We start from the raw sequence: 25,795 nt of genomic DNA on the forward strand, positions 1-25,795 counted from the left end.
TGATGAGGCTCAACATATTCTCTCCCTTTTATACAAGTGAGTCTGCATTGCTGCCTTTGATCTTGTATAACTCTATACATTTATGTCGTTTCAGTGAAGGTGCTTCTGCACTTATATAATTATGAATTATATGAAAGTAACAGACCAAAGCAGAAACTGCAAATAAATTAGAAAATAATTGTTAAATACGAAAAAAAAATATTATTAATAAGAGCCTGTAAAAATCTATTATATCAACTTAAGTATTTGATAGAATTTATCATATGAGAGAGAGAGAGACTTAAACTAAAGTATCCCCGTCAAACAGTCCGAGCGGGAGAGAGCCGATCCATATGCAAATCCTCGAAAGTACTACTACTATACCAGCTTCTCGGACCACATTTTCGTCTCAGTTCCGCATTCTCGTTTTGTTTACTAAAATTCTAACTTAAAATACCAAACAGTGAATAGTTTTTGGCTGGAAAGTGAAAGTAATTGACAAAGATGGGAAAGAAAAGGAAGTAAGTACTTATAAATGTTACAGTTCAATTATTTTAACGTATAAGTTGTTGTAGAAGCCTTGATAAGGGTTGGGTAGCTTACCTTATCAAGTATACCGTGGACAGTCTAATATTATTATTATTATTATTAAATGCTAAGCTACAACCCTAGTTGGAAAAGCAGGATGCTATAAGCCCAGGGGCCCCAACAGGGAAAATAGCCCAGTGAGGAAAGGAAATAAGGAAAAATAGAACATTTTAGGAATAGTAACAATATTGAAATAAATATTTCCCATTTAAACTATAAAAACTTTAACAGAACAAGAGGAAGAGAAACTAGATAGAAAAGTGTGCCCAAGTGTACCCTCAAGCAAGAGAACTCTAACCCAAGGCAGTGTAAGACCATGGTACAGAGGCTATGGCACTACCCAAGAATAGAGAACAATGGTTTGATTTTGGAGTGTCCTTCTCCTAGAAGAGCTGCTTACCATAGCTAAAGAGTCTCTTCTACCCTTACCAAGAGGAAAGTAGCCACTGAACAATTACAGAGCAGTAGTTAACCCCTTGGGTGAAGAAGAATTGTCTAGTAATCACAGTGTTGTCAGGTGTATGAGGACAGAGGAGAATCTGTAAAGGATAGGCCAGACTATTCGGTGTCTGTGTAGGCAAAGGGAAAGAACCGTAACCAGAGAGAAGGGTCCTATGTAGTACTGTCTGGCCAGTCAAAGGACCCCATAACTCTCTTGTCGTATTTTACTATCTAAGCCACGTTGTAACGTAAAGTATTTACAATTTAGAAGCCTTTGTATATCAGATAATTTATATTCCATATTTCTTCCTTAAAACATGATGGTATATATATATATATATATATATATATATATATGTATAAATATATAGGTAAATTTGTATTATATAACAGGGTGTGATTTCGAACAACACTACAATAAAATATATATTATATATATATATATATATATATATATATATATATATATATATATATATATATATATATATATATATATATATATATATATATATATATATATAGGTAAATTTGTATTGTATTACAGGGTGTGATTTCGAACAACACTACAATAAAACATATATATATATATATATATATATATATATATATATATATATATATATATATATATATATATATATATTAACACATACCTCCTTGGGGTGAATGTAGTTCGTTGGGACAGGGTAAGATAAGAGTAGGGCAGTCTAAGTGGTGTCCCGGGGGGATTAGCCCGTCTGTGAGCAAATATGTAAGGATATGGCTCATAGGTGGAGAACATTAGGTTAGGTTAGGTGGGGGAACATTCAGTTAGGTGATGTTTTTATGTCTATTTGTAAAATGTGGGTTTTCACTCTGTCCCAACAAACGAGAAAGGCTTCTACCCCCTATTACCGCGTGTAGAAACTAGGGGGTGTCTGCCGTTTATGGGGACAGGGATATCTTTCTTATTACTAGCCAAATCGTATTTCATTATGGGGTTGATGTTCTTTACAATTTTCTAACATACCATAATATGATGTTAATTTATCGTTTTGACTAATAACACAATTTACCTTTACCACGGCAATATTTTCTAAGTTCAGCATGGTCCGTACGCAAGTCACGGGTAGCTCCTGCTTAGTTTCCAACTTTCCCGATAGACAGAGCCCGTGTCATCCCAGTCTAAGAAACGTTCGGTTTTACAAATTAATACTGTCCCGTCAATCTACATATTTACCCCTTAGTTAAGTACGTAGTTTTTAAGGACACGTCATGTTTAGTGACATTTGATACTGCTGGGATATTTATCATGAAATGTTATTTGTTCCGTAACCGAAATACAAACCACGCTATTTACAAAGGGTTTACTTTTAGCGCAGCTGAAATGACGAGCCAATAGTTTTTAACGAGGGTTAATTACCCCCGCGCTAGTTAGCGGGGGGTGGGGAAGGGTAGCTTGCTACCCCTCCCCCCTCCACCCACCGGTGACTTGCTTCTCTTCACTTTTGGCTCGGCGGTGATCAGACGTGTCTGTTCATCGCCTTCGTGACAGCCTTTAATTTTCTTCTTTTTCTTTTCAGCTTGTGTGATTGGTTGGAAGTTGACCTTCAGTTATTTTCTTTTATTTAATATGTGGACATGGCCTGGAGTTGCCGGCCGTCCTTGTGGGACTTTCATGTCGGACGTGATTACGGATCCTCACACCCTCTGCCCTCAATGTCGGGGCCGACGGTGCGACCAGGATAACATTTGTCGTGAGTGCAGGGAGTGGTCTGCCTCCCAGTGGGAGAGGTTTGGCCGTCGGCGTAAGAAGAAGTCCAAGAGAGACCGTTCTCCTCCGGGGTTAGCCTTGAAGGAGGAAGGTTCTCGAGACTCTTCTTCCGCCGCCCAAACCTCCTCTGAAGCTCCCCCTCGTCCGCCTCCTAAGGAGAGTCGTCCGAGTGGGAGCGCAGGCCCTTGTTCTGTTTCCCTACCTTCGGTGGGGGGAGAGGGCGTCGCCTCCCATAGCGAGGCGGTTCCCCCTCCTTCTCCGGGGGAGGTTATTGATAATAATGCTTTATCCAGTGATGATCTGTTACAGATTTGGTCGTCCCTGGGGCTTAAGGGCTTGCCCTCCAGGGTCGCTCTTATTGACCTTGTCTCGTTGGGGGCCGCTGTTAAACAGTCGCCGGTGGTAGCGGAGGTAGACCCTCTGTCTATTGTCGACGTTGTGGTGACAGAGGCCTCCGACGTGGCTGGGCCTTCCGACGCAGGTGCTGTTGCTGGTGATGGTGCTCTAGGCTCTCCTCCTCCTTCCGTGCATCCTTCGAAGGGGGAAGTGAGTCCTTCGGTCTCGACTGCTGCCCAGCTTCCTTCTGAGGGAAGTGTTTTGAAGGAGACTCCCCTTCGGAGGACCGATGGTCCCGACGATCTCCCCCGAGGCCGCCTCCGCCGTAAGGCCCACCGCCCTCTACGCCACAAGGGCCTCCCTTCCCCTTACAGGGGGACTAAGAGGCGCCTTTTTGGGTCTTCGTCCTCCGGGGGGGACTCTCCTCGTCAGCCTCAACCGACTGCTCCGCCCTCCTTGAACCTCTCTGTAGACCGCTCACCATCTCCTGCCGGATCTTCGCCTTCTGGAGAACTCGTCACCCGACGGGCAACGGTCCCTTCGGGGCTAAGGGATTCTTCCCTTACGCGAGCAGGGCCAGCGCACAAGCGCTCTCCTGCTCGCCAGCGATCTCCTGCTCGTCGACGATCTCCTGCTCGCCGACGCTCACCTGCTCGTCGGCTCTCTCCTGAGGTTCGCCCCCCTCGCCAGCGCTCTCCTGCTCGTCAGCTCTCTTCCGAGCGTCAGCGCTCATTTGAGGACCATCGCCCTGCGGTCTCTGACCACCCTTTAGTTCCTGCTGAACTCCCTGCTCACCATCCACCTGGTCCTGTGGCTACGCAACATCGTGCTGCGCGTGTGTCAGAAACACATGTTCGCCAACGCGCCAGCGATCTTCCCGTTCCTGCTCGTGAACCTATCCTCTCACAGGACGCGTCGACCTTCTGCTCGCCAGCGATCACCAGCTCGCCAGCGATCACCTTCACATGCTGCCCGCCATCGCACGAACCTGCATGATCGCCCGCTTACGCATGCTGCTCCTCATCGCAATACCCTGAACGATCGCCCTCCTGCGGATGCTGATCACCATCGCACCCTTTCTCGCGATCATTCACCTGCGCATGCTGCTTGCCATCGCACAACCCTGCACGATCGCCCGCTTACGCATGCTGCTCCTCATCGCACAACCCTGAACGATCGCCTTCCTGCGGATGCTGATCACCATCGCACCCTTTCACGCGATCATTCACCTTCGCATGCTGCTCGCCATCGCACAACCCTGAACGATCGCCCGCTTACGCATGCTGCTCCTCATCGCGCAACCCTGAACGACCGCCCTCTTGCGCGCGATCATTCACCTACACATGCTGCTCGCCATCGCTTACCATCACGTGGTCATTATCGCCAGCGATCTTCTTCACCTACGCGGCTGCACGATCCCTCGCCGTCGCGCCATCGCTTGCGTTCGTCGCCTCGGACACGTGTTCATTTACCTGCCCACCCTCACGCCCACTCGCCTGCGCGCCCGCGCGATCGCTCGCCTGCGCGCCCGCGCGACCGCTCGCCTGCGCGCCCGTGCGACCGCTCGCCTGTGCGCCCGCGCGATCACCCGCGCAACCATTCGCCTTTGCGCGACCGTTCACCCTCGCGCGACCATAGTTCGCGGCGAATTCCACAGCCGGTGGTAGCAGCAGGGACGCGTGCTCCTAGATGGCACTCGGGATCACCTCCATCCAAGCACAGGTTGGTATTGCAAGACGAGGACAGGTCATTACAGCATTCTTCCCCACCTTCTTTTCAGGCAGGTACCGTCGTGTCCACTCCAAAGGATCGCCCGATCCCTTTCACCTTAGCGAGGATTTCGGACTCTGTGTCCTTTGAGCAGCAGACTTGGTTTGGTCCGCTGGCACGGGCGTTAGTGAGGGTTATGAAACCAGCACTCGCCGGCCAGGGTAACAAACCAGCGGCTGTCTCTCCTACGCTGAAGAGAAAGAGAGGAGTGGACTTCGTGGTGACTTCCCCCAGGGCGAAGTTGGTTCCCAAGAGGTCGGTCTCGAGGGTCCCCTCTCCTGCACGAGTACTCTCTCCTTCTCCCGTGGACGAGTCCTTTCCGTCCTCAGGTGAGTCCAGTGGACCGGTAGTCTTCCCCTCGGCACCAGGGGGGGAGACTTCGCTTCAGGCAGGAGAATCGTCTCGTGAGGAAGGGGCCCCTCGAACCTCGTTGTTGGGATCCTGTATCCCTCCTAGGAGGGAGCCCAAGGATTCCAAGACCATCCCTAAATCCTCTGCAAGAATTCGACAGGAACCCACGACAACCCAGGGGAATGTCCACGTATCACCCCAGGAAGAGATTCCTGGGGCAGGAGACTTAGCTGCCAGCCCGCAGGGAGGAGAACAGCAAGAGTCCGAACATGCCTTCTGGCAGGTCCTAAGCCTGATAAGGCAACTTAACAGTCTTACGGATCCAGTCATCCCCCCCCCGTGAAGGCAAAGACACAATTCTGGATGAAGTGTTCGACGTTCGGAAGGCCCCTAAGACCAGTGCAGCTCTGCCCTGGTCTCGGGGGCTGAAGAGTGCCAGAGCTAGGGCCAATGCTCAGCTCGCACTTCTTGCCTCCTCCAGTCGTTCCACTGCCGGGAACAAACTCATCCCTCCTCCTCGCCTTCAGCAGAGGAGGTATTTCGAGATCCTGGGTGAGCACAACCTCGCTCTTCCTCTCCCTCACTCTGTGGAGGAGCTGGCGAAGGGAGTTCCCTTGGAGAAACTCTCTGCCCGGCAGGTGTCGTTCTCGGCGGCAGAGATCCTTAACCACGAGAAGGTCGCTAAGTGTGCCATGCAGGCCACTTCGTGGCTGGACTTCTGGTTAGGATCTCTGGGCATCCTATTGCGATCTGAGGACTTGTCCAAGGAGACCAATAGGAAGGCCCTAGAGACCTTCTTGCTCTCGGGCACCCGCTCCACCGAGTTCTTGGCGCACCAGGTTACCACCCTGTGGGCCAACTCGGTGTTGAAGCGTCGCGATGCTGTGTCCGAGAGATTCCATCCGAAGGTCCCCGCCGTAGATGTTTGTAGGCTCCGACATGCCTCCCTCCTGGGGGAGAGCCTGTTTGAGCCTCAAGACTTGGAGCGAACGGCTGAGAGGTGGAGGAAATCCAGCACGGACTCCCTCCTCCACAGGGCCCTTACAACTCGGCCCTATAAGCCTCCAGCCCCGCCACAACAGCAGCAACAGCCTCGTAAGGCTCCAAAACAGGCACCGGCAGCTAAGAAAGTGGTGTCTAAGCCCCAGCCCTTTCCAGCCAAGGTCAAGAGGGGTGGTAAGTCCTCCAGGGGAGGCAAGACTTCTAGGGGTGGCGGCCGCGGCCGCAAGCCCTAGGGGTGGCAGTCCCCCTGCGTGTCCACCTGTGGGGGGATGCCTTCAGCGTTGCGTCCGCAGGTGGCAACATCTCGGGGCCGATGCTTGGACGATCTCAGTGATCGGCCAAGGTTATCGCGTCCCGTTCACGTCATCTCAACCTCCCCTGACAGCGAATACAGTGTCGTTGAGCTCCTATGCCATGGGATCGGCAAAGGGGCTGGCCCTTCAGGCCGAAGTCAAGACCATGTTCGAGAAGGGTGCTCTCCAGGAGGTCGTGGACGGCTCTCCAGGCTTCTTCAGTCGACTCTTTCTTGTAAAGAAGGCTACTGGAGGCTGGAGACCCGTCATCGATCTCTCGGCTCTGAACAGGTTTGTCAAACAAACCCGGTTCAGCATGGAGACAGCAGACACGGTCAGACTTGCAGTCAGACCACAAGACTTCATGTGTACACTGGATCTAAAGGATGCGTACTTCCAGATCCCAATCCATCCGTCTTCCAGGAAGTACCTGAGATTCTGCCTAGACAACAAGATCTACCAGTTCAAGGTGCTGTGTTTCGGTCTCTCCACAGCTCCTCAGGTGTTCACCAGAGTGTTCACCCTGATTTCGACTTGGGCGCACAGGAACGGCATTCGTCTCCTCCGTTACCTAGACGATTGGCTGATCCTAGCAGACTCGGAGTCGACCCTTCTTCGACACCGAGACAGGCTTCTAGATCTTTGCCAGGATCTGGGGATCGTGGTAAACCTCGAGAAGTCCTCTCTGCAGCCGTCCCAACGACTGGTTTATCTAGGCATGCTAATAGACACCAATCTCCACAAAGCCTTTCCATCAGACGACCGGATAGCAAGGCTGAGGAGGGTGGCGGAACCTTTCCTCAGGCGAAAAGAACTCCCCGCCCAATCGTGGTTGCGTCTCTTGGGCCACCTATCCTCCCTGGCCCGTCTGGTTCCAAACAGCCGCCTCAGGATGAGATCCCTTCAATGGCGGCTCAAGTCCCGGTGGAATCAAGGATCCGATTCCCCGGACACTCTGATCCCAATGGGGTCTCTGGAACAGACGGACTTGCGGTGGTGGCTGGCCGACGAGAACCTGCGAAAGGGAGTGAGTCTTCTCGTCCTTCCCCCGGAATTGACTCTGTTTTCGGACGCGTCAAAAGAAGGGTGGGGGGCGCACGTTCTGAACCAGAGGGCCTCAGGCCTTTGGTCAGAATCAGAAAAGTGCCTACACATCAACCTGCTAGAATTGAAGGCCGTCTTTCTGGCCCTTCAACAGTTCCAACGGTTCCTGGCGGGTCACTCCGTGGTGGTGATGAGCGACAACACCACGGTAGTGGCTTATATCAACAAGCAGGGAGGCACTTTTTCGCAACAGCTATCCCATCTTGCAGTAGAGACTCTGAGGTGGACCGAAACCCACTCGATAACACTATCAGCTCGCTTCATTCCTGGCAAGAGGAATGTGCTCGCCGACAGTCTGAGCAGGGCTTCGCAGATAGTGAGTACCGAGTGGTCTTTGGATTCTCAGATAGCCAACAAAGTCCTGACTTTGTGGGGTTCCCCGACGGTGGACTTGTTCGCGACAGCCTTGAACTTCAAGCTGCCCCTGTACTGCTCACCAGTCCCGGACCCCAAGGCACTCTGGCAAGATGCTTTCCAGCAACGGTGGGACAACATCGACGTGTACGCCTTCCCACCATTCTGTCTGATGAGAAGGGTGCTCAACAGGACCAGACTATCGGTCAACTGTTCCATGACTCTAGTAGCTCCGCTATGGCATCACGCGGAATGGTTTCCGGACCTTCTGCAACTCCTGACGGAACTCCCAAGGGAGCTTCCTCCACGACACGAGCTTCTCAGACAACCCCACTCCGGTGTCCCTCACAGGGCCGTAGCCTCGCTTCGGCTTCACGCCTGGAGACTATCCAGCGTCTCCTCGAGGAGAGAGGCTTTTCGCAACAGGTTGCGGAGAGAATGTCTCGGCACCTGCGAAGGTCCTCTGAGGGAGTCTACCAAGCGAAGTGGAGAGTCTTTTGTGGTTGGTGTCGTGGAAGGGGTATCTCTCCACTCGATGCCACTATTCCAGCAATAGCGGACTTCCTTGTGTATCTGCGAGAAGAAATGCGCCTTTCTGTCTCGGCAGTGAAAGGCTATCGCTCAGCCTTAAGCTTGGCCTTCAGATTGAAGGGCGTGGATATTTCTTCATCGCTAGAACTCTCTTTACTCATACGTAGCTATGAGCTTACCTGCCCCCAGTCGGAAGTGAGACCCCCTCCTTGGAACGTGGTTCGAGTTCTCAGGTCTCTCAAGAGACCTCCCTTCGAGCCATTACGCCAGGCCTCCGATCGCCACCTGTCTTGGAAGACGGCTTTCCTACTCGCCTTGGCCTCGGCCAAGCGAGTTAGTGAACTTCATGGTCTCTCGTACGACATCGCCCATTCAAGGGGATGGGGGGAGGTAACGTTCAGGTTCGTCCCTGAGTTTGTGGCCAAGACTCAGAATCCTGGAGTGCCAGATCCTCGGTTTGACTCTTTCAGGATCGCGAGTCTCCGTTCTGTAACAACTGTAACAACAACCCAGACCAGCTGCTACTATGCCCAGTGAGGTGTCTGAGGTACTACTTGAAGAGAACGGCTGCAGTCCGTCCTCATGTGCGAGCTTTGTTTGTGAGCACAGGCAGGACAAAGAGGAGGGTCACAAGGAACACCATCTCTGCTTGGATTCGAAGGGTTATCCACCATGCCCTGAATCCTGACCCTCCTCCGTCACGTCGCCCTCGGGCCCACGATGTCAGGGGTATTGCTACATCCCTGGCCTTCAAGAGAAACTTCTCTGTGACGCAGGTACTTCAAGCGGGGGTCTGGAAGCGTCAAACGACCTTCACAGCCCACTACCTGCAAGACGTGACCCACAGGAGCCTCGATACGTTCTCTATCTGCCCTGTGGTGGCTGCACAACAGCTGGTCTAACCTCAGGCTCCTTTTTGGACAAGTAGCAGTAGGTTGAGGGCGTTGTTACCCAGTCTTAGTCTGTGTGAATGAAAGAGTATGTCTGACCCTTACTTCTTTCTTCATTCTCCCCTCTCTTGGGGAAGCAGCATCCTGGTCCTCGCATAGCTGACCTCAACCTCTGTAGGTAACCCATGCTTCTTTGTGCTCCTAGTATTAAGCTTAATACTGTTGCGTCTCCCATACCCTGACGAGGTGGTATGGGGAACGTCCTATCCTAGAATTCCTATCTGAAGGTCTCAAGGTCAACTTCATAGGACGAGTCACACTCTCCTCCTCACACTACTTATGTAGGCCACTCGTTCCTAGCGATGCTAGGAACCTGTGAGGTACAGGGGCTCCCTCTCTCTAGTGCTGCTCACTGAGGGATCGAGCCCCCGGGCAAGCCGAAGTCAGTAAGGCTGGGGACTTTCCACCCTTCCTAAGGGGTAAGTCACCCTTTGTAAATAGGGTGGTTTGTATTTCGGTTACGGAACAAATGACAAATTCGAAGATAATTTGTATTTTTCCTAACCATGCAAACCTTAGCTATTTACACATATGTGCCCGCCATCCCTGACCCCCAAGTCAAGTCCTACCTCTAAGTGAAGTGAAGCAAGTCACCGGTGGGTGGAGGGGGGAGGGGTAGCAAGCTACCCTTCCCCACCCCCCGCTAACTAGCGCGGGGGTAATTAACCCTCGTTAAAAACTATTGGCTCGTCATTTCAGCTGCGCTAAAAGTAAACCCTTTGTAAATAGCTAAGGATTGTATGGTTATGAAAAATACAAATTATCTTCGAATTTGTCATGTTAGAAAAAGGCCGTTACAATGCGTCGTACGCTGAAGCCACGGCCAACTTACTCGGTCGTAAAATTTCCCGCAATCATTGTTTCCTGCCTGATTATAATAACACCCGTTTGGCGGCGCTCGATTCGCATATCAGCTGGTCGCGCAAGCATGAACAGTTTTCGATGTTCGTACGTATGTTTTCGCTAATTCCAACAATTTTCATTTTAATCTCTTGTTAAGATTGTTATTTCTTTCGAAATCGTCCCAAAATTATGCCGAATACTATTTTGTTTTATATACAAACAAAGGTTAGGTTATCCAGCATCTAGTTAAGATATTTCGTCAGATAAAGCCAGTGTCAAACAAAGCAACCGAACTAACCCTTTCGTGGGCCGCGTGATTTCAAATTTTTAATCCCCCCCATGACCCGAGATTGACCTACAGCCGACCCTTTCCAACTCTAACCGCCGTGATGGATAGACCTGTTCCGTATAGTTTCTCTGTGAGTGATATTTTCGAGTTTATCTCCCGTATTGATCAGATTGATGCAATTAAGACCCTCAGATATATACATCTACGTGATTTCACTCGTGTTACCCCCGAATTCTTTCACTATTTATTTCGAGAAGGCCTCTTAAGGGATTTTAGAGGTACATGTAAAAAGTGTAAAACAGGTGATGTGGCCCTGATGTGGTTTTAGCGACTACAAAATTTAAGGTAAGCCTGAGTAACCTATAATATGATCATGTGGATAAGATATAATTTTGAGTGCTGCCCAAAGCTTCTTTTCTGTAGGAGAGAGACTTACGAAGGGGGTCCGGGGGCTTGCCCCCGGGTAGGGGTAGTGACCTGGGAACTACTAGGATTGGTTAGGTTTGGTTTGTGGGGTTTGTATGTTAGCAACAGTGTTTGGGGGGTCGCAGGGGGGCGTCAGCCCCCCCGTTTAGTTCACGATGAAGGTAAGGACATGGCTTGTAGGTCAGGTTAGGAGGGGAATTTTGGGTTAGTTGTTCATTTTTCTCGCACATTTCCGACATCCATGACCAGAGGGTTCCTAGTATGTAGATTGTTGGGACAAGCATTTACAAAACCAGTGAATTTAATATTTCATTCCGTGATCATTCCCGCGAAAAAGAGCAGATTTTCCTACTTAGTTTCCAACTTTCCCGATAGATAGAGCCCGTGTCATCCCAGTCTAAGAAACCTTCGGTTTTACAATTTAATACTGTCCCGTCAATCTACATATTTACCCCTTCGTTAAGTTTGTAGTTTTTAAGGACACGTCATGTAATCATTCCCGTAAAAAGAGCCGATTTCGGACTTTTTTTTTACTCGATTTCAAGAAATATTCAGTTTTACAATTTAATACTGTCCCGTCAATCTACATTATTTAACAAATCATTCCCGTAAAAAAGAGCCGATTTCGGACTTTTTTACCTCGATTTTCGGCCGGTCAAAGGGCTGTCCCCATAAACGGCAGAGGCTCCGAAACTAGAAATTATGTTTGACGCTGTTCGTCATGAATCGCCTTCTTAAATGTAACCCTTGGTAGTTTGTAGCAGGTTGGGTACATCATATGATTTCTGGGAGCCTTTGTATATCAGCGGCCTGTTCCTCACACGTTGATTAGAAATTGACATCAACTAACCTAAACTTTCCCCCGTAACCTAACCTAAACTTTCCCCCGTAACCTAACCTAAACTTTCCCCCCTAACCTAACCTAAACTTTCCCCCCTAACCTACAAGCCATGTCCTTACCTATTTACCTTAGACTACCGTTTCTAAGTTAGACATAATTATACGTACAGGTGGCCACTATCATACATACACCCCAATTTCTGTAATAGGTTGGTTAATTTTAGGATAGGCTAGGGTAGGGTTATTTGTTAGGTTAGGATACAGCTTTATTTTTACATATTTCTTTGGTATTATATTTCTGGTTTGGACAATATTTTCTAATAATTTTTTTTTTCGAAAATGACATTCCTTTTCATCACAAATTATTAGTTAGCGAGATATACCCTAATAAGTCTGTTGACAAGGAGGCCACCCAGTAGTAATCAGGATCTTAGGGTGAGGAAAATATACTGGGGAAACAATAAATACCTGTTATCAATATCCAAATGACCACTCGGCGCATTCTTATGATTTCAGTTCTTATCAGATAATTCTTTTGCCAATATCTAGTGTACTAAATTTTTTACTAAATATTGCTAGGTTTTGGTCATTGGCAAAAATATCCTTACTTCTAAACTGTCCGATTTTCATAAAAAAGGTTTTACAAAAATTGGGTAGATATACAGTTTTAACTAAGGATGTATTTCAGATTTAGAATTAAATTTTATGTATCCGTAAGTGTGATTTTAATAAATTTTGCTGTCATTTTTGAATAAAATTAGTTACGGAGATATAGGGCCCTTTAAAAGATAGCAATAATAGGGGCCCACAGTAGGAAATGGGTTTTGTGGTTGGAAAAAACCTAAAATGAATTGTATGCAACAATAATAATGGTCATAAATATATAAAAACAAGTAAAGTATTCTGAGAGTGCAGACCTCCGCCACGACAGTTCATTTCTCGAGGTTAGGATGAATTCGGTTGACCTTTTGTTTGATCTTGACCTTTGACCTAGGAATCACTTCCACATCTCAACAACAATTAATCCCTGAAAGTGTCACTGCTCTATAAGTAAAATTGTGGCCAGGAAGTTGTTCACAAATAAACAAATGTATGAACGGACAAACATCGACCGAAAAATAACCTCCTCCCAACTTCATATGCGGAGGTAAACATGACAACCAGTTGGAAAAATATATGATTTATGCATTTTGCTTGAAATTAACCCTTTTACCCCCACCATAAGGTTAAATTTCGAGCACATTTTGCTATATATTTTTATTAAATTGCTCTAACAGGCTTAATTTTTGTCCTAGAGAGGTCAGGTTGGTCTCATTCTTTTGGAAAATGCCTGAAGTTTCTCATAGAATTATTAAAAATATGCAAAAACATGTAATTAACAGTGTTTTGCAAGAACGTACCGGTATGTCCTTTTGGGGGTGAAAGGGTTAAATAATCTCTGTCACATTCTGCAATTGGTCTTTGCTTAGCCATTGGTCACTTTGCTCACAATTAAATTTCCTTGGCTGGCTCGTATGGAATTGGCTTGTGATACAGGATTTGATGATTATTTTGGAGAGTAAAAGACAAGCAACAACAATGGAGTTTTATGGATGTGATGATTTACCAAAACAGATGAAGTCATAATGAATTACTGATGTATAATTTGGTCTATAATACAGTATGGTCTGTATATGATCTTGCTCTAGCATACAACAATGATAAGTTAAAGATTTTGCATCTATGTACAGTATATGTACAGTATATCAAGTTTGATAAATTTTTTCATTTTCAATATTTAACTTAGCCGGTGATTATATAGCTGCAACTCTGTTGCCCGACAGACAACTCTACGGTAAAAACTCGCCAGCGATCGCTACACAGGTTGCGGGTGTGCCCAACAGCGCCATCTGTCGTCCAGATACCCAGTACTCAATGTAAACAAAGACTCAATTTTCTCTCTGTCGAGCTATCGACAAGACGTACTTACTCGCTGTTGCTAAACTGGAGTTTTTTCACAACTAATTGGTGAAGTACTTTATTCTAGTTTTGAGCTTTCGCTATGCAGGTGTTTTATCTTCATCTTAAATCTTGAATTCGTTTTGGATAGATTTAATTATGGTGACAAAGAGAGTATGGGCTTTCTTTCACTTTTAAATGGCCGACCCTTCCCTTAGACGGAAGTGTGTTTAGGCTTTTAGTAATTATATCACGTTATAGATTTTCCTCTATATTTTTTATATCTCTCCGCCTTTATTAGGCCTCTTCGATTAACTTTCCATTTATTATAAACATATAAAAATAATTTTAATGTTTTGTTTATATAGACCTTTCCTGAGAGTAGGCGGTCCTAACTTGGAAACCGAAGTTAATCAACGTTGAGCCCTTTATATCGTAATTAGCTTTTAAAGAGCTAAGGATTTAAAACTTTTTAAATGTAATATTTTATGAAAGAATTTCTTTGATAGTCTTCGTACTGTTTTCAAAGATGAACTAACGTTTAGTTTATTTATGCTACGCAGTTCTTGACGTTCAGGACGTTCAACATGCGCTCTATCGTTACGATAGAGAGAGTGTATCACAGTTTCACTTTGCAGTAAGAGTAAATCGATTCTGACGTTTTGTTCATTCTTTCTTAGCTTAAATGTTTTAAATTCTATTTTAAAGGAACTTTTTATTTGAAAAACCTTTCAGTTTTTTCCTTTAGTCAAATAACATGTTTTTTTGACGAAATATAATTGGGCTCTTCTCTTAGGTGCGAAATCAAGAGAGAAAGAGAGAGAGATAGAGACGGAGGGAGAGAGAGGAGAGAAAACGTTTCGTTCAAGCGGGTAACGTTGTTCTCGAGTTACTCTCGTCCCTAGTCGCTGTACGGGGAGGAAGGATAAAACGTTTTAGTTTTTTATTCTCGTCCCCAGGCTATGTGCGGTGAGAGATTGAAAACGTAGTTATATGAACTAGTGTTTAGTCTCTTTCCCAGCCACTGATTTTTTTATCTTAAAATATGTTTTCTGTTTTTTGCTGGTATTAATGAGCTTGCATTATACGACTGATTTCGCAATTACTACCTTTTAATGAAGGGTAGAATTGCGTGTTTCAGGCAGAAATCAGTAAAAGTTTCGATTTCAGTGAAATAAGTGCAAAACAGAAAATCGAAGTGATAAAGTGATATGCGCAAAGTGTTACAGTGTTGCGTCCGAGGGTTCGTCTGTTCGTGCCTGTCGTTCACCTAGTCCGGGACCTCTTACATGCTCCCAAGCCCAGGGGAGAAGTAATGTCAAACGACTTATGGGTTCGAGAGGCCTTGACCAACGAACAGACGTTTTCCCTCTATGGTATCGGGTGTATCTTACGAAGATCTCCCCTACCATAAAACGAGAGAGACGTTGTTTCTCCTCGTCATCCAAAGGCTTTTCGCATAAGAAACCTGTCACAAGGTTTCGAAGCCCTTAAGCGAAAGTTAGTCCTTTCAGGACAGGTCCAGCGTCCTGGTTACAACCATTAGGACAGCTCTGACCCTATGCAGTCATCGGATAACTGCTCGCCGCCTAACAAAAGCTTCACTCAGACTCCGAGAGTCTTTTTTTGTAGGCAAAGTGTTGCGGTCACAGACGTTACCCTCGTCTCTTACCACAACCATTTCCGTTGATCCTTAATGGGTTGTATGGCAAGACATGCAGTATATGCTTGCCTCCCTTATGGAAGACTATTCTGCCGATTAGTCCGTTGAGTCTAGCCGTTTATCTCATCGATATCCTGGCTTTCAGCCAACCTAACGTTCCTTTGTGCTTACTGTTGACGTTGGCGTAGCTTAGTCACGTCAGTCAGGTTGTTTAGAACCACACTCGATGCGGTCTCGTGTGGTTTTTCAGCCGCATTTGGACGTTAGGCCACTTGCTGATGCTCCTGTTGACGTTCAAGACGTTCACTAACAATCGGAGTTGACTTGTTTTGACGCTGTGCGTCAACCTCCGCATTCTAGAGTTGTTTTGACTGCTCAGTCTAGGCAGTCAAGGCAGTCTCGAGTGGACGCTGTGCGTCCTCACGCACCTGTTGTGGTTGACAGTTCAGTTGTTGACAGTTCACAGACTGTCAAGCAGTTACATGACGTTGCGTTCTGGTCCGCCACTAATGCACCAGTGAGTGTGGACTCTGCTTGTAAAGCATTGCCACCACGGTAGGTCTCTCCCTTGCTTGAGACTCAGCTTTTATCGGACAAGGTTCCTGTAGATGAGGAAGTTGCTGTTCCCCCTCCTACTGATATTCCCTTGAGGGCTCTGTCAGATGGAGAGGAGCCTAAAGCTGCTTAGCCTTCTATGGACTTTAATTAAATCATGATGATTTTTTTTAAGGATCTTTGTCCGGATCTTTTTGTAACTGCTGCTCCTCGTTCGCCTAAACGTCAGAGCTTACACTAGGCCTAGCTACTTCGAAGCCGTTGTTTTTAAGCTAGTGCTCTCTCGCTCTCCTAGAGAGCTTTACGTTGGCTAGGCGACTGGTTTTTCACCAGGAGGAGTTTGGGGGATACAGCCTTTGCTTTCCCTTCTTTTAAACTGGTTTATGGAGCGAGAGTCTGATATGACACGAGAGAAGTTCTCGGCTTGGGAGTTCCTGCCTCTGCCCAGATAGACTTCTCAATTCTCGTAGACTCTCCCTGGCGCCTGGCCAGGAGACGCTCCAAGTTGTTTACAGGTCAACTTCACAGCTGTTTTCGAGCCTTTGAAGTTTTGCTGTACAATTATGTCACGCATAACAAGGCTTTCAGGGATGGTAAACGGTACTGCCTCAGTCGCTAACCCCGTCTGTTGCCACACCTGCTCCCGTAGACCCTAAATGGGCTTTGCTGCAAGACATGCAGTCCAAGCTTGCGTCCTTGATAGAGGACTTTAATGCGGAGAAGGTTGCTACCGAACCTTCTGGCCAACAACCTTCCAACTGGTCGGTTGTGCGCCCTGTTGACGCTGAGGTAACCTACTCGCGTCTGCCAGTTGAGGTGGTTCCTCCACCGATGCGACCCAGTGTGGGTTGCCAGCCACACGTTGACGTTAAGCGACGCTCGGAGGTGGTTGTTGACGTTCAGGACGTTCAACAACCAGCAGAGGTGACTTGTTTTGACGCAGTGCGTCAACCTCAGCAACCCGGTAGGGTGTTGACTGCACAACCCAGACGGTCTAGACAGTCTCAGGTTGACGCTGTGCTTCCTCGCGCACCCATGGTTGTTGACAGTTCACAGACTGTGCAGCAGTTCCATGATATTGCGTCCGGCTCCGTCACGCATCCACCAGTGCGACCGGACTCAGCGAGCCAGAGGTTGCCCACTCCGTTGCCGTTTCCTCATCAGTTTTCGGATGAGGAACCCTCTGATGAGGACGTTGCTGAACAAGACGATCAGCCCCCATAATAGATCAAGCCCTGCTATCCATCTAGAAGATGCTGAAGAAGGAACGCTGCTCAGTCAGGCTGTGGATGAGTCTGGTAGGGACGCTGTCATCCGTGGAACAATTTGTGTCACTAGGAAGACTACACCTCCGTCCTCTTCAATACCATCTAGCTTTTCACTGGAAAAAGGACAAGACGCTAGAAGCGGTCTCGATCCCGGTTTCCGAAAAGATAAAGTCTTGTCTGACTTGGTGGAAGGACAATATCAACCTAAGAGAGGGTCTTCCCCTGGCTGTTCAGACTCCCAACCACGTTCTCTTCTCGGACGCATCTGACGTGGGCTGGGGCGCGACACTAGACGGTCGGGAATGCTCAGGACTGTGGAACTCGAGTCAGAGGAGCATGCATATCAACTGCAAGGAGCTGTTGGCAGTACATCTGGCCTTGAAAAGCTTCAAGTCTCTCCTTCGAGGCAAAGTGGTGGAAGTTAACTCGGCCATCACCACGGCCTTAGCGTACATCTCCAAACAAGGAGGTACCCACTCACTGACATTGTACGAGATCACAAGGGACCTGCTCATCTGGTCAAAAGGTCAAGACATCTCCCTAGTAACGAGGTTCATCCAAGGCGACTTGAACGTCATAGCAGATTGTCTCAGTCGGAAAGGGCAAGTAATTCCAACCGAATGGACCCTCCACATGGATGTGTGCAAGAGACTTTGGGCCACTTGGGGTAAAACCATCCATAGATCTCTTTGCAACCTCACTGACCAAGAGGCTTCCAATCTATTGCTCTCCAGTCCCGGACCCAGCAGCAATACATATAGATGCTTTCCTCCTAGATTGGTCACATCTGGATATCTACGCATTCCCACCGTTCAAGATTGTCAACAAGGTACTGCAGAAGTTCGCCTCTCACGAAGGGACAAGGTTGACGTTAGTTGCTTCCCTCTGGCCCGCGAGAGAATGGTTCACCGAGATACTTCGATGGTTAGTAGACGTTCCCAGTAGTCTTCCTCTAAGGGTAGACCTTCTACGTCAGCCACACGTAAAGAAGGTACTCCAAAGCCTCCACGCTCTTCGTCTGACTGCCTTCAGTCTATCGAAAGACTCTCGAGAGCTAGAGGCTTTTCGAAGTAAGCAGCCAGTGCGATTGCTAGAGCAAGGAGAGCTTCTTCCATTAGAGTCTACCAATTGAAGTGGGAAGTCTTCCGAGACTGGTGCAAGTCAGTTTCTGTATCCTCGACCAGTACCTCTGTAGCTCAAATAGCTGTTTTTCTCTTATACCTGAGAAAAGGACGATCCCTTTCAGCTCCCACTATCAAGGGCTACAGAAGCATGTTTGCATCGGTCTTCCGGCATAGAGGCTTAGATCTTTCCAAACATAAAGATCTGCAAGACCTCCTTAAGTCTTTTGAGACCACGAAGGAGCGTCGTTTGGCTACCCCTGGATGGAATTTAGACGTGGTACTAAGATTCTTCATATCAGACAGGTTGGAGCCGTTACAATCAGCCTCCCTGAAAGATCTTACTCTTAAGACTCTTTTCCTGGTATGCTTAGCCTCGGCTAAAAGAGTCAGTGAGATTCATGCCTTCAGCAAGAACATAGGATTTTCATCAGAAAAAGCCACTTGTTCGCTACAACTTGGTTTTCTAGCCAAAAATGAGCTGCCTTCTCGGCCTTGGCCTAAATCTTTCGATATCCCCAGCTTATCGGAGATCGTAGGCAATGAACTAGAAAGAGTCTTATGCCCTGTTAGAGCTCTTAAGTTCTATTTAAAGCGTACTAAACCTTTACAAGGCCAATCTGAAGCTTTATGGTGTTCAGTTAAGAAACCATCCTTGCCTTTGTCAAAGAATGCTTGGTCAGACTTTATCAGATTGTTAATACGAGAAGCTCATTCACATCTGAGTGAGGAAGACCGAACTTTGCTTAAGGTGAAGACGCACGAAGTTAGGGCTGTAACAACTTCCGTGGCCTTTAAGCAAAATATATCTCTGCAAAGTATAATGGACGCAACCTATTGGAGAAGCAAGTCAGTGTTCGCGTCATTTTACTTGAAAGATGTCCAGTCTCTTTACAAGAACTGCTACACACTGGGACCATTCGTAGCAGCGAGTGCAGTAGTGGGTGAGGGCTCAACCACTACAATTCCCTAATTCCATACCCTTTTAATCTTTCTCTTGAAATGTTTTTATTGTTGTTTTTTGGGTTGTCCGGAAGGCTAAGAAGCCTTTCGCATCCTGGTTGATTTGGCGGGTGGTCAAAGTCATTTCTTGAGAGCGCCTAGATTAGGGGTTTTGATGAGGTCCTGTTGTATGGGTTGCAACCCTTGATACTTCAGCTCCTAGGGGTCGATCAGCATCCTAAGAGGATCGCGAGGCTCCGTAAGGAAGACGTACTTAAAAGGCAGAGAAATTGTTCAAGTCGACTTCCTTACCAGGTACCTATTTATTTTGTTTTTGTTATTTTGATAACTTCTAAAATGAAATAAAAAACTCTTAGCTCATAAAAGTGTAAACATATATTGCTGGTCTCTACCCACCCCCCCTGGGTGCGAATCAGCTATATAATCACCGGCTAAGTTAAATATTGAAAAATGTTATTTTGATAATAAAATAAATTTTTGAATATACTTACCCGGTGATTATAAATTAAAGGACCCTCCCTTCCTCCCCAATAGAGACGCAGTGGGACGAGGAGAAAATTGAGTCTTTGTTTACATTGAGTACTGGGTATCTGGACGACAGATGGCGCTGTTGGGCACACCCGCAACCTGTGTAGCGATCGCTGGCGAGTTTTTACCGTAGAGTTGTCTGTCGGGCAACAGAGTTGCAGCTATATAATCACCGGGTAAGTATATTCAAAAATTTATTTTATTATCAAAATACCATTTTTCTATATTTTTATGGGAGGGTAGATAAATTTTTCATGGTTATCCCTATCACTTCATTTCACATACATTGTATTTCACTGTGTTTTGTATCTTTTCACTCGTGTCTCCCTTTTATTATTTAGTTTAATTACTGTACCTATGCTGCTATTTATGGGAATATTGCATGGGGTACTATCATTGTTACCAACCAGTGTAATTTTTTCCCATCCATATCTTTGTTTTAGTCTAGTAATTAGCCTTGACTAAGAATTACCAAATTAGGAAATTTAGGATTTTGGTAGAGAAAAGGAAGATAACTAATTAGGGCCAATGAGAAGGGTAGATATCAGGGCATGCTTCTTGCTTGGAGGTATTATCCCAATCATAAAAAAAGTAGTGATACGGTCAACTTTAATTGCACACTGTACTGTACATTTTCTTTGTATCATATGTATCACCTGTTAAGAGTGTATGTCACAGTTTCATTTGACTGTGGTCTCTCTCTCTCTCTCTCTCTCTCTCTCTCTCTCTCTCTCTCTCTCTCAGGTCAAATATAAATAAATTCTTTCCAGAGCCTGAAATATCTCTACCTATTTTCAGGATGGGACTTCCGAAGGAAGATGCCACGAAGCGTCAGCCCAAGAAATATAAGAATGATGTGATTGAGACAGCATTGCTTGATCCGTCAGATCGGAAGTTTATTTATGATGAAATTAATGACTTCGAAGATAATCGTGATCTTGTTTCTCTTGAAACGGCAAAGAAGTTAATGAATAGGAAAAAGCCTTCGAGAGTAAGTAATCTTATTTGTTTTTATGAAATTTTTTGTAAATTGCTGATTTATGTTTTGGCTATATTGATTTTATTGTAGTACACACTGAACTCTCCAATATTTAATTATTTTGTACAGGCCTTATAATTATAATCATAATTATTAAAAAAAAAAAAAGTTATAAAGATTGTCTAAAATTGCTTTAATTTACTGAGGATGTACACACTGAACTATCCAATATTTGATTACTTTTGTGCATGCCTTATAATTAAAAAAAAAAAGAAAAAAGTTATAAAGATTGTCAAAAAATGCTTTAATTTACTGAGGATATATTTTGTTCTTATGTTTAAATAGATTGTTGGATATGGAATGTAATGGTTAAGTATTTTACGTTGGAAACATGTTCCTTTTAAGATAAATAGGTGTTCTATCTAAGAAGCCATCTTTTTTTTCTTCTCACAGGAACAGGTATTGGCAATTGATGGAAGCTCATCAGATGACGATGATGATGATGATGAGGATGATGAAGAGTTCAAGGATAGTGAAGAGGAAGAAGAAGACCCAGATCAATTGTTCATGGAAGATGATATTGTCGACACCCCCCGAAATGGCAGTGCCAGATGATCGTGCCTGGGGAAACAAGAAGCATCGTTACTTCGGCACAGACACGACTGATGAGAAAATTAAATGTATGTTTTAGTATTTAAGGGAGTAGGTCTCTCTCTCTCTCTCTCTCTCTCTCTCTCTCTCTCATATGTTACCACTTTGTGTTATTATTATCTTGAGCTGGGTTTCTTTTGACACAGGACTGTTACTCAGACATTTATTTGATAGCATCTGTTATCTTTCAAATAAATACATTTAGTTTATTATACATGGATATAGTGTGATAACTCTCCTTACTGAGAGTTTCTCCTTTATTTTCCATCCAGTTATAATTCATCTAACCATACTGTTTTGTTATTAAAACTTAACCCTTTTACCCCCAGGCTATTTGGAACTTTCCAACCCTTAACCCCCAGGGGTTATTTTTTTTTCAAGCACATTTTGCAGTATATTTTTTTTTAAATTGCTCTAACAGCCTTAATTTTTGTCATAGAGAGGTCAGGTTGGTCTCATTCTCTTGGAAAATGCCTGAACTTTCTCAAAATATTATAAAAAATATGCAAAAAAAATTTAAATGGCAGTTTTTTGCAAGGACGTACCGGTGCGTCCATGGGGGGTAAAGGGATGAGTTTTGTCAAACGTACCAGTACGTCCTTTGTGGGTAAAAGGGTTAAGTAAGATAGGTAAATTTTTTTTGCCAGGGATGTAAGTGATTTAGATAAAAGAATTATGCTTTTTAATACAGTATTTGAATTCTTTATAAGTATTACAAAAATTCTGTATCAAAAGACAATGCTAAATCATTTTGTTTTTATGTTATTTTAGGGAACCTATACAATCAGGATGAGGAGATGACTCAACTTGAAGAGGAAACTGCCAGGAAGCTACAGGAACGTATGGCTGCCGAACTGAAGGACTTGGCTTCGGATGATCTTATTCTTCAGGTAAGTTATTATTCTGTTTAGGTCTTGGGTGATTTATATATCTTGTCCATAGTGGTGTTATAAGTGTTTTAGTGGTTTTTTTCAAATTTCACAAAATTGAATTATGAATATATTGTAGCTGATTAATTACGTCACTTGCATTCATTCAGTTTGTTGAAATTTAAAGTGCATGGAAAGGGCTGGAAGAGTCACACGCACTGAAAGGAAAACAGAAAATGGTACATCAGTAAGATGAAAAACTTTCACAAAAGTAAATTTTGAATATATTGCAGCTGATAAATTATGTCACTTACATTCGTTCATTTTTAAATATTTAACTTAGCCGGTGAATATATGATAGCTGCAACTCTGCAGCTCGACAGAAAACACACTAAAAAAAACTCGCGAGCGATCGCTATGAAGGTTGCGGGTGTGCCCACCAGCGCCAACTGTCGGCCAGATACCACTCTTGCATGTAAACAAACCCTTCAATTCTTCTCTGTCGACGTTGACGACAAGATGTATCAATACTCGCTGTAGAACCTGGAGTTTTCTCAACATATTTGGTGAAGTACTTCATTTTGGTTTGAGCTTTCGCAGTGCAGGTGTTTTATCTTCATCTTAAATCTTGAACTCGTTTTTGGATAGATTTAATTTTTGATGACAAAGAGAGTATGGACTTTCTTTTACTTTTAAATGGCCGACCCTTCCCTTAGACGGAAGTGTGTTTTAGGCTTTTAGCAATTATCTTATCACGTTATAAATTGCTTTCCCTTCTTTTAAACTGGCTTATAGAGCGAGAGTCTGATATGACACGAGAGAAGTTCTCGGCTTGGGAGTTCCTGCCTCTGCCCAGATAGACTTCTCAAACCTCATAGACTCTCCCTGGCGCCTGGCCATGAGACGCTCCAAGATTTTACAGGTCGACTTCACAGCTATTTTCGAGCCTTTGAAGTTTTGCTGTACAATTATGTCATGCATAAACAAGGCTTTCAGAGATGGCTCCAATGATCTGACAGCCACTTTCTCTGCAGGAACAAGTCCCTCAGGGATGGCTCCAATGATTTGGCAGCCATGTTCACTGCAGGAGTACGTAAGAGGCAAGTGCGCTCAATGTGTTCATTGTCAAGACAAACTTCACGATGAAGTCTACCAGGCTGTCTTGACAGCTTTTATGGAAGGCGACTGGATGGTCTCTCTCGACCTTCAGGAGGCATACTTCCACATTCCTATACACCCGGATTCCCAACCGTTTCTGAGGTTTGTTTACAGGAATGTGGGGTACCAGTTTCGAGCCCTGTGCTTTGGCCTCAGTCCTGCGCCTCTCGTGTTTACGAGGCTCATGAGGAATGTGGCAAAATCCCTCCATCTATCGGGGATCCGAGCCTACCTGTACTTGGACGACTGGCTTCTCAGAGCATCGTCCAGTCTTCGCTGTCTGCAGGATCTACATTGGACGTTGAGTCTGGCCAGGGAGTTGGGACTTTTGGTCAACCTAAAAGTCCCAACTGATCCCATCCCAGATTATTCTATATTTGGGGATGGAGATTCACAGTCAAGCCCTGCTCGAAGTCCAACTAATGCTGAAACGAAACGTTTATTCAGTCAGGAGTTGGAACAGTCTCGTAGGGACTCTCTCATCCCTGCAGCAGTTTTTCTCACTAGGGAGACTACACCTTCTGCCTCTCCGGTTCCATCTAGCCTCTCACTGGAACTAGGACAAGACATTAGAGACGGTATCATTCCCAGTCTCCGAACCAGTAAAGGCATGCCTGAAATGGTGGGACAGCAATATCAGTCTGAGAGAGGGACTATCCCTAGCAGTCAAGAACCCAAACCACGTGTTGTCCTCAGACGCGTCGGATTTGGGTTGGGGTGCGACCCTGGACGGTCGGGAATGCTCGGGTCTGTGGACCTCAAGTCAGAAGAGCATGCACATCAACGGCAAGGAGCTATTAGCAGTCCACTTGGCCTTGATGATATTAGAAAGCTTCTTCGAAACTTAGTGGTAGAGGCAACTCAGAAAACACCACAACTTTGGCGTACATCTCCAAGCAAGGAGGCACACACTCCTTCACGCTGCTCGAGATCGCAAGGGACCTTCTCTTATGGTCAAGAATTCGAGGCATCTCCCTGTTGACGAGATTCATCCAGGGGGACTTGAACGTCTTGGCAGACTGTCTCAGTCGGAGGGGTCAGGTGATACCCACGGAATGGACCCTCCACAAGGACGTGGGCAAGAGTCTTTGGGCTACTTGGGGTCAACCCACCATAGACCTCTTTGCCTCCTCGTTGACCAAAAGGTTACCAATCTATTGCTCTCCAGTCCTAGATACAGAAGCAATCTACATAGACGCGTTTCTACTGGATTGGTCTTTTCTGGACTTATATGCATTCCCACCATTCAAGATAGTCAACAAGGTACTGCAGAAGTTCGCCTCTCACGAAGGGACAAGGTTGACGTTGGTTGCTACCCTCTGGCCCGCGAGAGAGTGGTGCACCGAGGTACTTCAATGGCTGGTAGACTTTCCAAGAAGTCTTCCTCTAACGGTAGATCTGTTACGTCAGCCCCACGTAAAGAATGTCCATCAAAGCCTCCCCGCTCTTCGTCTGACTTCCTTCAGACTATCGAAAGACTCTCAAGAGCTAGAGGCTTTTCGAAGGAGCCAGCCAGTGCGATTGCAAGAGCTAGGAGAGCTTCTACCATTAGAGTATACCAGTCGAAGTGGGAAGTCTTTCGAGACTGGTGCAAGTCAGCATCTGTGTCCTCGTCCAGTACCTCTGTAGCCCAAATCGCAGATTTTCTTTTACATCTGAGAAAGGTTCACTCCCTTTCAGCTCCCACGATTAAGGGCTACAGGAGCATGTTGGCTTCGGTCTTTCGATATAGAGGCTTAGATCTTTCCAACAATAAAGATCTCCAAGATCTCCTTAAGTCTTTCGAGACCTCTAAGGAACGTCGTTTGGCAACTCCTGGATGGAACTTAGACGTGGTCCTAAGGTTCCTCATGTCAGACAGGTTTGAGCCATTACATTCAGCCTCCCTGAAGGATCTCACCCTCAAGACACTTTTCCTAGTGTGCTTGGCTTCGGCTAAAAGGGTCAGTGAACTTCATGCCTTCAGTAAGAACATCGGCTTTTCTACAGAAAAAAGCCACTTGTTCACTTCAACTTGGTTTCCTGGCCATAAATGAACTGCCTTCTCGTCCTTGGCCTAAATCTTTTGATATTCCTTGCTTATCAGAGATCGTAGGCAACGAACTGGAAAGAGTATTATGTCCTGTTAGAGCTCTTAAGTTCGATTTAGCTCGTACTAAGTCATTACGAGGGAAATCTGAGGCATTATGGTGCTCAGTTAAGAAACCTTCATTGCCTATGTCAAAGAATGCTTTGTCATATTTTATCAG

General features: G+C 45.8%; 1 protein-coding gene across 1 annotated transcript in view; it reads left to right on the top strand.

Annotated features, from left to right (window-relative positions):
- Positions 1 to 343: 343 nt before the first annotated feature.
- The window catches only part of LOC137637872 (something about silencing protein 10-like), a 34,418-nt gene continuing 8,966 nt past the window's right edge, over positions 344 to 25,795 (top strand). Inside the window, 5 exon segments of the mRNA XM_068369981.1 lie at positions 344 to 500; positions 20,688 to 20,880; positions 21,322 to 21,459; positions 21,461 to 21,548; positions 22,291 to 22,409. Of these exon segments, the coding sequence (XP_068226082.1) occupies positions 484 to 500; positions 20,688 to 20,880; positions 21,322 to 21,459; positions 21,461 to 21,548; positions 22,291 to 22,409 (555 nt within the window). The 5' untranslated portion in view covers positions 344 to 483.

This window comes from Palaemon carinicauda, chromosome 3, assembly GCF_036898095.1.
Source record: "Palaemon carinicauda isolate YSFRI2023 chromosome 3, ASM3689809v2, whole genome shotgun sequence".
NCBI classification, from domain to species: domain Eukaryota; kingdom Metazoa; phylum Arthropoda; class Malacostraca; order Decapoda; family Palaemonidae; genus Palaemon; species Palaemon carinicauda.